The following is a 12627-nucleotide window of genomic DNA, read 5'->3' as shown; positions in this document are numbered from 1 at the left end:
TGTGAAAGTTGTAAGATATATTTGGAAAGAAAATTTTTTAGACGTAAGTATTGGGATACTGGGATTCATTAAGGTATATATTCTAGATGTCGTAACAGTAGTTCTGATGTTAATGTTTTTTGCCATGGAAATTGAAACTAACGGGAAGTAAAAAGAAAATCTGGGCTGATGATGATTGTTTTTTACTTTGAGACTAAAGATTATATAAAATAAATCTAATATAGTTTGATAGGATCTATTAGATTAATTTTATATTAAAAATAATTTTACAATTTAATATATCACCTTAATTTATAAATTTACTTTTATGTAATTTGTTTTTTCTTTTCATTTTTTTGACACCTAAGCCCCGCCCTTCAATCTTCAAATTCAACAAGAGTCAAAAGGCTAGTAACACCTATCTCCCTCGGTCGCCGTTTCAATTTCAAAACCGTTAAAACAGATATCATTCACCCTCCAAAAGAGTGAGACAGGGAGACAGACAGACAGAGGAACGTATTGGGGTCTCCATTCAATACCTCTACCATTCTTTGTACAACAAATAGTCAGCCATGCCTTCGAGGTCATTTACAAAGAGACGGAAAGCAACAAAACCTGCCAAGAAAATGAAGAACACCACGAACCCCACCTACCATTCTTCACCTAATTTTCAACTGCAAGGTTTTTTTTTTTTTAATATGCTTTTTTTAATTTTCTTTTGCAGTACTTTGTCTTTCCATTTATGGGTATCCTTCACGTTTTCTCATATTTTTTTCTTATTTCTGTCAATCTGCTTTTTTAAAGTTGCTGTTTTTTTTTTTTTTTTTTTTTTAAACAAACCGACATAGGATTTCAAGGGAATGAGACAGAGGTTGATGCTGGTGATCGTCTTTTAGTTGGAGAAGAGGAAGTAAAAGAGAGGTATTGTTTATCTTTTCTATCAGTGACTACTGCACGTCATAACAAAATGGAACCTTCAAATGGCGAAATAGATGAGACCCAGAAAGTAGAATCAGAGGAAGAGAAGAGGGAGGTGCAAAGTGTGGTCGAATCTTCAAAAGGGGAATTGGAGGAGACGCTGAAAGTGGAATTCCAGGCCGAGGACAAGGAGGTGGTAGGCCAGGATGTTGGGGATGTCGAAGCTGTCGTTGAATCCGTTAGAGAAATTGTCCTTGATGGGGATTCTGAGCTTGTGGATGAAAAGTCTGATGGGGTTGATCAGGGTTTGATAAGTAGCGGCTTTGACAAAGAGGAAACACTTAATGAGAAGAGTTCCGAGGTGGTTTATTCAGGAGAGTTAGAGGAGGGGAAGGAGGTTTCTAGCTCAGTTGCTGACTTTGAGCCTGTTGTATCTTTGCCCAAAGATTTCATCCAAGGAGTAGAAGAACTTGTTGAGAATTCGATTGGATTAGAATCGAAAGAAAGGGAGGAGAACAATGTTTCAGCTTCCGAGGCTCTAACAGATGTTGTGTCCGAGGGAATTGAGGAAACAACGTTGCCGAACTTGGATGAGAATGGCTGGGTTCCTGTGGTGGTAACAGATCATGTGGTTTCAGAAGAAATTGAAGAAACAAAATTGCTCTCTTCCGATGTGGGTGTAGGGGAGGCATCAAAAGAGAGTGTTAAAAATTTGTTGCAGCCGTTGGCCAGTGCTCCGGTTGTTGACACGGGTAATACTGTCAAAGAGGGCAACATGACTGAGATTCCTGAAAGCACTGGAAATCCGGTTAGTACTCTCAGAAATAGATCATGTTTTTAAATTTCCCCCTTGAGATTTAAACATCTCCATGTTCTGATCCAATGGCTTCTCGCTTGCTTGATTCGCACTTCCTGCCAGCATGTCGTCTCTTTGCATCAACGCATCCTGCAACCAACTTCTTGGAGGAGTTGCTGTGGACTTTTTGAAGTTCTCCGCCGCTCTGATAGATAACTTAAGGTGAATCAAGCTCTCGTAGAATTATGTGCTTGTTTATTAATTTTTGGACTGCTTATAGCTTTATTTTTGCATTGGATCGGTTGTGTGATGAATATCATTTTCTAGTTATCATGTTCTTGCTTGATGGCCATGGTAGTAATTTCTGACAAAAAAAAAAAATAAATAAACAAAGAAAGAAACAACTCACTTTTATTTTAGATCATGAAGTAATTAAAAACAAGCACCGGAACCAGTGATTATATATACATATATTTCTACACACATATTTATGCCCCATCCCCAAGCAAATATATGAATGTTTATATATTTCCTTTTGGGGGCGGGGATAGTTTCTCAGGAAATAAACAAGTGAGTGATTATATATACATATATTTCTACACACATTTTCTAGTTATAGTGCTAGTGGGCTGCCCAGTGGTTACTGCTGGCATACCACTAGTGCATTTTAATTTATTTTTTATTTTTACATTTTTTTTAAATATTTTTTAACATTTTTAATCATTAAGAAAAAAAAATACGCAACTACACTAATTGTGATACTCCATATGATAATGATAAGGGTAGGTGGTGAATGAGATCTCACTTTGCTTGGGAAGGAAAAGTTCTTGCTCTTTATAAGGTTTCATTGGGGCTCCACTTATATCATTGACTAGTCATTTTGGAGTATAGACCATGTGGTTTAGGCCTTCCATTGGGGCATTACAAATGGTATTAGAGTCTATCTCAACCAAAAATGTGAGACTTTGGTCGTGTCACCTACAACAGACAGACCCAACGAGGACGTCGGGAATTTAAGGAAGGGAGATTATGATACCCCATATGATAAGAATAAGAGTAGGTGGTGAATGAGATCTCACATTGATTTGAAAAGAAAAATTCTTACTCTTTATAAGGTTCTAATGGGGCTCCAATTGTATCATTGACTAGTCCTTTTGGAGTATAAACCATGTGGTTTGGGTCTTCTATTCGGGCGTTACACTAATAGTCACTTCTTTAACTATTAATTAAAAAAAAATTAAAATATTTGAGTGGTAATTTTGAGCGATAACTTTGAGTAGCTCCACTAATATTTTCCTATTTTAAATATATGATTTATATTGCCTCCCTCATTTTCTTTTTGCAGCCATGCATTCTCAGTTCCCTAGTTGTTTGTCAATAGTTATGCAAAAGCAAGAGTAATATTGCTCCATTAACTTTCCTGATGAATTTTACGAAAATCATCTACATGCACACGGATTAATCTCAGAAAACTGTCAAAGCAAACCTTTCTTACCGAAGCTTTGGCAGAAGACAATGGGATCTTTGACAATCTTTCTTACCAATATCTTTCTGTTTTGATACTCGTTAATTTCCAAGATGACCTTTATACATTCTAAATGATTTTTCCAATGGCTGACCTGCAATTTAACCATGACCAACCTCTACAGATAACTGGTATAACTTTTGAAATGCTTGTCTGATAGCAAGTAGTTTGATTGCTTTTACTTCTCTCCATTCAGATATGTCAACACTTTTCTCCGAGAAAGTAAGACTTATTTTCATTCACAACTGGCTGCTGATTCTCCTAAAGATTCCAGTAGCTGTCTCCAAACTTATTTTTTCCCAGGAGTATAAACTATAAAGCCCCATATTTTCATCGGTTCATGTACCCCAATAGAACCATAGGGTTTCTTATAAAATATAGGATCCTAATCACTCTTATTTCAACTCTGCCACAATCTTTTGTTGGTGGCTCTTTCTGGCCACCAAAGAATGACTCCATAACTGGTCACCCTTCATGTTTTCCGTGGGGTTTTAATAAATAAATAAATAAATAAAATAAAATTCCCATAGCTAGGTAAGCCCTTGTTACACTCTCTTACTGTATTTGATATAAAATAAAATAAAAATAAAGACAAACAGATGAAGAATGATGCTTTTCTAGATGTATTTTCAGGTATTCCTCTTATCATTTCGTCCTAGAGGAAGAGTTCCTCTATTATTTTTTTAAAGTATTGTGTGCATATTATGAATTTTAAAAAAGGCTGGAATTTTTATAAAACAGGAAATTTATAATCTGTTCACATATATGTAGTGATATTACATTATAGTTTTGCAATATTAACATGTCTAGGACTTAAAATTGCATAATTTCTTGATTTCTCGGTAGCATAAACCATGCATGAGCAAGCAACTAAAATATTGTCTTCTCTAGTTATTGGATAATTTGACTTCCATGTTTTAATTCTCTAGTTCTTAGCTGCAAGAACAAACTAGTATGTGGTGTTGCCTTAAAAGATTCAATTTTTTCTCTAGAATGAGCTAGATTGCTCTCTAAACTGCATGGTGTAAATAGAAATAGCAAAGGGCATATCTTCTTAGACGAAATTATAAAAGGAATTGTGAGGGTGATCAAGAAAAACTGGTCTGCTGTATCTAATCTGTACTTCTTGTATGCTTGCTTGAAACATAAATTGTATATTCGGTTCGATTTGAGGTGCAGAAAGGTGATTGTCGTCATGGAGAAGTACTTAAACCGTGAGTGAAGAAGCTTTCACAGCAAGCATATAGTCAAGTGTGCAAGAATTAATTATCTGTTGTAGCACATAGAAGAAGCATGAATGGACTGCCCTGGAGAATGTGTTGAGCAAGAGAGTCTGGAATTTTCATGCAACTCAGAACTGGTGTGTGTGTGTGGTGTGTTTTATTATGTTCAGTGTTTTCTATCTTTTTATTCTTTTACATATTCTTTTCTATATTCAGAAACGTTGTTCGGTTTTAACAGTGATGATATGTCAGGAATTCATTGGCAATAGTACACAATATTTTCTTGCAAACATTAACATTGTGATTTGTTCATTCCTGTTTAGTTGTTCTTGATTGCTCATGAGGTTCGCTTCTTAGGAGTTAGTTCTCGGGAGTTTCTTTTACCAAAATTTTAAATTTTGTTTCGGTGACTGTTCCGTTTAAGCACACTGGAATCAAATATGTGATCGGACATGGAAAATTGGACTTGTTACTACTGACACTAGGCCAATAAAACCGTTGGACATACTCAAATGCTAGTCTACTTTTTGTGCCTATTAGACTATAAATTGACCTTATTATTAGCTTACTTCCTATCTTTTGCTATCTTTTCAGCTCCGCGCAGAACATTTTCACCTGCAGACTCTCCCCTTTTTTCTCTTCAGGCCGTTTCCCTTTTTATTGAGAGCATTTTTTTTTAAGAAGAGGAGGATACTCTAAATTTTATTGAATACCTTCACTTATGGCAGAGAAGCACCGTAAAAACAGACAGGACACTTGAGATTTACAAATAATCAGAAAAAACCATCCCAACATCAAAAAACCAAACTATAATAACACCACCTATACATTGAACTAAACAAATAAACCGTGGAAAACAAACCACACAAAATACCATATACATTGAACTAAACAAATAAACCGTGGAAAACAAACCACACAAAATACCACATAAACTACGAGTAAACAAAACAACATAAAATAAACTACTTAGCTCGTATTGTAGGAAGACCCAACTTATCCAATCTGAGGATGCCTCTCAATAATCTTGGTAACGTCTCATCCATTCCATAATTACAAACATAGTCAGCTTCACCTCGTCTCGCAAGAAAATCTACGGCCTGGTTGCCTTCCCGAAATTGATGAACTACTTGATAGTTCAAACCTTCAAGCTCTTGAATAAGGTCATCCCAAAAATTCCATATATACCATAAGTTACAATGCCGAGCAGTAAGCCAATCCACTATCACCTTTGAATCACATTCCAAAATAACTTGTCGACCACCCATTCTCTTACAAAGCTTTACCCCCTATAATAATGCATGCAGCTCTGCCTAAGTATTGGTGCTGACTCCAAACTGAATTGAAAATGCACCAAGTAGCAAGCCTCTATGAACACGCACCACTCCTCCACCACAATTATCTTGGTTTCCTTTACAGTTGCCGTCAACATTAAGTTTCCACCAACCAGCAGGTGACTTCTTCCATGCGATTAAACAAACCCGCTTGATAGGACGGCGAACAACACAAATATCCTTAGCACTTAGAACTTGTTCATCGATATGGGCCAGAGCATTTTTTTTTTCTTCTTTAATGTCATTGACTATAGCACCAATCCATGTTTGGATAACTCTCCAAACTCCTACCGTAATCTCCTGAATTCCGTCCATCCAAGCTTTGCATATTCTTCTCCACAGACACCAAGTTAGAACACTTGGTAGCAACCCAATGAGCAGCCCATTTCTTTGTGGTTTTCTTAGCACACGTTAACCATGTTAACACTTTCTGCCACCATGACCCAGCATGCATACACGATACACCTAGGGCCACAACTGCCGTTCTCCACACCTATTGTGCCAACTCGCTAGTCACAAGAACATGATTTAGAGATCCATGCTCGGCAAACTGCAACAATCACACTTAGAAGCCATCAAAACCCCACGAGACTGGATGCGACCATCAACCACTAGACAACGAAACCACGCTTTCCACAGTAGCAAATCTAGTCCATGGAAAACATTCTCCCTTAACGCGTATCAATTCCCACGCACTAGTAGAAGTGAAACAGCCATCCGGTGTTGACTTCCACAGCATTATATCATTGCCTGTTCTCCCAGCACAAATGTTCCTGCATACCTCAGTAGCAATCTCCTCTCCCAACAATTGCACAAGCATATCAAAATCCCATTGATCACCTATCCAGACGTCATTGATTTTTAAATTAGGTTGCGCCACTACTTGAGACATATCACCCAAAGTTCCATCCCTAAACCATCTATCAAACCAAAAGGATGCCCAACCCTCCCTCACCTTTACTCTTGAAAACTCACAACTTCTAGCACAACAACAACCACCGATCTCCAAAGTCGAGAGCTAGACCGCTGAGGAACCATTAAATATAAGTGACATCCTTTCCCATATTTTGACAACAAAAATAGAGACCACAAAGATTCCATAGATAAAAGACACCATGCCAATTTCATATGCATTGCACACTGAATTTCCGTGAAATTCCTCAGACCCAGCCCTCCTTCATTAGTTGGCTTACTAATCTGAGACCATGCACACCATTTCGTCTTAGCTTTACCACCATGCTCCCGTAGAAGAAAGTTGACAAAATGGCATTAAGTTTCTTGATAACCATCTTAGGCACATCTATAACAACAAGTAAATGTGAGGCCATGCTAGTTAGAACATGCTTTAATAAAATAATTCTCCCCCCTTGTGACAGTAGTTTGGCCTTCCAGCTTGCTACTTTGGCTCTAACTTTAGCAACCAAAGGCTCCAGATGATAGACTTTCAATCTCCCCAAGACCAACAGAACCCCTGAATAAGTCACTGGGAAATGACTCGCCATAAAACCTGTAGTTCTAGTTAATGCACAATGGAGTATTTTACTAAAATAGGAGGCTATAAAAATCGTCGATTTAACTTTACTAGTCCATTGCCCAGACCGCTTTTCATAAATAGAAAAAGTGTTTACAAGTCTTTGCATGGATCCCTTTGTACCAATCAGAAAAATCAGAATATCATTCGCATATAGCAAATGCGAAACTAGTGGAGCCCTCATAGGATGAAAAAATTTTCCAATACGACCAATTTCAAATTGATGACAAAGGAGACAGGACAAATCTTCTTGCATCAAAATAAAAATATATGGAGAAAGGGGATCTCATTGCCAAAGTCCTCTTCTAGGCTGGAAAAAACCTTTATAAGAGTCGTTCATCATCACCAAATACCAAGGTAAGGTAACACATACTTTAACCAGCTTGCAAAATCTGTCTGAAAAACTATATCCAGCAAGAACTTGGAATAGAAACTCCCAATTTACTCTGTCATACGCTTTAGCCATGTCCAATTTTACCATAGCATTTCCTCCTTGGATTTTCTTTTTAAAGCCATGAATCATCTCTTGGGCGAGAGAGTTATTTTCAAAAATACTACACCCTGGAATTAATGCTCCCTATTCTGGTGAAATCAACCTCAATAGAAGACTTGTCAAACGGGATACAATGATCTTCAAAAAAATCTTGTATGCAACCGAGCAAAGGTTGATAGGTCCAAATTTCTTAAAGGTTTTTGGATCTGGCACTATAGGAATAAGAAGAATATAAGATGACGCATAAAAAATGGGTAATTCGGCTCCACCAAAAACTCCCTAGGCACTTCCACAACATCGTCTTTTACAATATTCCAATATGAAATATAAAAAGATGAACCAAAACCATCCGGTCCTGGACTACTTTGTTGTGGAATAGAGAACATTGTTGCCTTTACTTCCTTTTTCGCAGGTGGTCAACATAACTCAGAATTCTCATCCATCGACACCTCCTCGCTCAAAAGGGTAGTTAGATCTGCCTGCTCAATCTACGACTCTTCAGTTAGGAAATTTCAAAAGAAATCCACGGCTCCAGAGTGGATTGACTTTGGAAAATTAAAAAAAGGTCCCATCCTTAAGTCACATTTGAGAAATAACAGAGTTGTTTCTCCTTTGATTGACTACCGCATGAAATTTTTTTATCTTATCCCCCTCCTTTAACCACTTTTTCTTGGCTATTTGTGCAAGTCCGGTTTCTTCTCTCTTTTCCCACACCTCAAGCTCCAATTTTGTAACAAGATAATCAGTTCCAGTGTCTTCAGAATATTCCACTTGGAGATGAGACTTCAAGAGTTCAAGCCTATTTTCCAATTCTTTGATATTCCGATCAACCAGTCCGAACACAGATTTGTTCTAAGCTCTAAGTTCTATCTTAGTACACTTCAATTTCATAGAGAAATTTATTAAACCTGAGCAATACACAGGTCTATCCTAGACCTCCTTAACAAAACTTTGAAAAGAGTCATGCATACACCACATCTTTTGGAACTTGAAAGGAGAGGATCCATACCTGGGAGCAAGTCGAGATAAATTCACCACCAAGGGGCTATGATCTGAGGTCTTGCGCTTAATATATTCCACCTTCGCCATCGGAAAATTTGTCAAGAAATCCATGTTAATGAGTGCCCTATCCAACCGAGCCCAATTGACCATTACACCATGACAAGGGATTACCTTGATAATCATCCATCGCTTGGCCAGCTCGAGGACACCCTCCAACCCTTTCCTTATCCTTCTTGATGATATTAAAACCTCCTAGTATAAGCCAGGGATGGTCCTCTAGATGAATATCCACCAATTTCTTCCATAGATCTCGACGCTCGGCCTGAGTACATTTAGCGTAAACAAAAGTTACCAATGTCTTTTTGGCCTCCAACACTAACCATCTCGTTACCATCTGATTAGAAACACAGACCACTTCAAACTCATGCGACTATTTCCAAAAAATTCAAAAATTTCCCCCCGAATCCTCATTACAGAAATATCCATCAAAACCCAAACAACGAGTAAACTGCTACAATTTATCTTGTCTTACAAAAGGTTCAAAAAGTGCAACAATGGAACCATTATAATTCCGAATCAAATGTCGTAAAGCACATTTAGAGTTGCCTAACCCCTTAATATTCCATGCAATGATGGAGTCCGTCATAAATTTAATTTCGCAGTGCAGGTAGACACCCATTGTGAGTGACACATTGGCAAATTTTTTAATTTTGAATTACTGATAGATCCTTGCAAATTATTAGATTCGAACCACTTATGTGTAGCCAACCATGTAACATTTTCATCATCCTCTACAATTGAGCCATAAAAAGCAAGAGCACTAGGCTCTGCCCCAGGATAGGATTGAACTACAACACGGCTCTCCATTTCAAGCACTTATGTCACCAATGTCGCAATGTTACGGTTCCCACCAGAAGACAACTCTTCAAAATGTTCCTCACAGTATGGCTCTTCTACTATCGATAATGCCACACCCTTCTGCTCACCACAGCCAACATGCACATCATCAGTCGGCACCAACTCCACAAAACTTACGTCCCCACTCACAACCTTTTCTTCCCCACTCACAACATTTTAGTCCCCAATCACAACATTCACAACTTGACAATTTTTTTGTTCCTTCAAGTCGTTAGAACGCGCCTGATCATCTTGAATATTAGTAGGCTTTTATTTTTCTCGCCAAGTCTTCCCCCCCCCCCCCCCCCGCCCCCCCCCCCCCCCCCCCCCCCCCCCCCCCCCCCCCGGGCCTCATCCTTTCATGTTCTTCGAAAACCTTCCCCTACCCTACAAACGACGAACTTATGACCTTGCCTGCAACATTTCATACAATAAAAACCCTTCCTTTCATACTTGACCTCCTGCCAAAACTTTTTGTTGGCCACCATAATAGGGAAACCTTGCACCGGCTCATCTATGAGATCAATCTCCATGCATATACACGCACCCGAAGCCCAAGTTCTATAAAGAGTTGCGTTATCCATTCCCAGAAAATGACCAAAATGCGTTGCAAAAATCTGCAGGCAATCAGTTCTATACAAATGCAAACGAAGACCTGGTAAAAAAATCCACTACGGGGCCAATGTGGATTTCTTATGTAAATCAAACTCCTTGGTCCATCGAAATAGCATGAAGACGCATCCAACAATTAATCGTCCTTCACGATCCCATCCATGAACGAAATCTTGCTCAGACTGCAACTTAACCAGAACATGATGGTCATCCATAACACTAATAGTAGGGACCTCCAGTAAACCCCATGACTTGACGATGGCCCTGCGAATATCATCAATGGTTGGCCTAGTGTGAATGAACTTCAAAACAAGAGCAAAACGAAAGTCTTCGGCCACCTTAGACATTTCTGGTTCTGTGAAGATGAAATCTGGTTCGCCATCCACATCAACTAGGTAGTGCATCTGCATCTTGAAAGTCGATGGCGATGCCAACTTAGAAACAATCTGAATGAAAGACAATGTACCACCGCCCCTCCGAGGACAGGGGGTGAGGACGCCGCATCGGCTAACCCTATGCGCAAAAACTCACAAAATATTCAAAAAGGAAAGTTTCGAGATGAACAAAACTTGCCCATGGCAGCGTACCTCTCGATCAGTTTTTATTGAGAGCTTTGCCATGAAAAAGGTTGTCTTATTCCTTCGTTTTGTTGTCTTCCTCCAACATAAAAAATGTAACCGCTTATTTTCATTTTCCTTTTCACTCCCTTGAAGAAAAGCTCTAAGGGCTAACCATACTCAAATCTGGATTTCGAGCATGGTTCAACCCTCCATGGCCAAACCTACCACTCAATCATCTCTAGGGCATTTCTTACCAAAATCACAACACCTCCTTTAGTCCTTACAAACCGAAGCCTTCCACAACCTCCTTTGGCATTTCCATGTGTGAGTGTGTGTGAAAGAAGACTATGACTTGAACTCCTTACCATACCAAGATCCACCAAATTTTATCCTTGAATCTTCCTTCTTTGCTTGCACAAGGTTGGTGTTTGGATGGAGAGAAAATTTGAGAACTATCTCCTCAAGTATGGGTGAGATAGAGAGGAAAGAAATGGGACAAAAGCTGAAATGACTTTTGAACTTCATCTTCCTTCACCATGGGCGTTGGCCATTAATGACCCTCTTTATGGGTCCTCTTGCCTCCACTCATTCTCTGTCTCTCATCATTATTTCTACTAGAAAGTGAAGAGTCACAATAAATCTCTCGCATGGGTGCTAAGTGGCACCTTCTTTTTGCCCTAGTCAAACATCCCTTTTGTCCCTTGCTCTTCCTTGTTTCCGAAACCCTAAAAGCTTTTCTGCATGATTGACATGATGTGTGTCTCTTTTTTTTTTCCCAAAATTTCCCTCATGGTTGCATCTTCTAGAACCTCAAACATCCTATGCCAAGTGTCATGGCTGAATGCCTCTTCCTTTCTCTTCATCATTTCCCTCTCTTGGAAACTTAATGGACTCTCATGCATGAAGGACAAGTGGCGCCTCCCACTATGGTCGAAACCCTAAAGTTCTATCATCACAAGATTCTTCTAGAAACCCTAATGGCCGTAAGGATGATCACCTAGTGGTATGGCTGAAACCCTGTCATCCTTCTTTCTTCATCATCATTACTCTTTCCAAAAACCCTAAAAGGCACTTTGCATGTTTGCCAATTAGCATGTCTCTTGGAAAAACTGAAACTCCCTTTTCCCATGCGTCTAATGATTGTCCCTTGGAAACCCAAAGCTTCCCTTTTTTCTTGGCTCCAAGTGACATGTAACGCCCTGTCCCCGAGGGGTCCGAAGAGTTAATTCATGTCACCTAAAAATATTTTCCAACCACATAGTACATACTCCAATTTTTCTCTATCGCACAAAATACTCATTAATTCACATCAATTACTCTAGTATAATTATTCTAAGATAATATAAAGTCTTAATATAAACATCAACCGCCCAACAAAACACATCATCAGAGCACAGCAAGCTTATTAAATAAAAATCCTCAACGCTCATATAAACCTTTTATGCTTAATCCATCATTCTTAACTCATCTCACCCATGCTCCATATTCTTGATCCTCAGCTAAAAAATTCAAATCATCTAAAAAATATTGTAGAGATAAGGGATGAGTTATCAACAACTCAGTAAGCAGAGAACATATACTAGTATGCAAACATGAGAATTTATAAAGTTCAGAATGCATAACAAAACACTTTTTATTTTCATAATGCAGAGTCAGAACATGTTATCAAATATATCAGAGCGGAAGTTCAAAAATATTCTTATCCAAAATTCATTAGCACAGCATAACTAAAACAACATATCAGAACATAATTCCAT

At 38.5% G+C, this 12627-nt stretch overlaps 1 protein-coding gene across 3 annotated transcripts; it reads left to right on the top strand.

The window, feature by feature from the left end:
- Nucleotides 1–361: 361 nt before the first annotated feature.
- Nucleotides 362–4731, top strand: LOC121250545. 3 transcript variants are annotated; one of them, XM_041149680.1, is made up of 5 exons: nt 362–465; nt 499–660; nt 828–1705; nt 1817–1915; nt 4392–4731. In XM_041149680.1, exons 2-4 carry the CDS (start codon nt 552–554, stop codon nt 1907–1909), a joined length of 1080 nt encoding a protein of 359 aa, XP_041005614.1. In that variant the 5' UTR covers nt 362–465; nt 499–551; the 3' UTR covers nt 1910–1915; nt 4392–4731. The 3 variants fall into 3 exon arrangements, with proteins under 3 accessions (XP_041005614.1, XP_041005613.1, XP_041005615.1); XM_041149679.1 differs by having other exon boundaries at nt 363–465; nt 4398–4731; XM_041149681.1 differs by lacking the exon at nt 362–465 and having other exon boundaries at nt 537–660; nt 784–1705; nt 4398–4731.
- Nucleotides 4732–12627: the final 7896 nt, after the last annotated feature.

This window comes from Juglans microcarpa x Juglans regia, chromosome 2D (genome assembly GCF_004785595.1).
Source record: "Juglans microcarpa x Juglans regia isolate MS1-56 chromosome 2D, Jm3101_v1.0, whole genome shotgun sequence".
NCBI classification, from domain to species: domain Eukaryota; kingdom Viridiplantae; phylum Streptophyta; class Magnoliopsida; order Fagales; family Juglandaceae; genus Juglans; species Juglans microcarpa x Juglans regia.
Note: the sequence above shows the minus strand (reverse complement) of the source record. Positions and strands in the feature narration are given on the sequence as shown.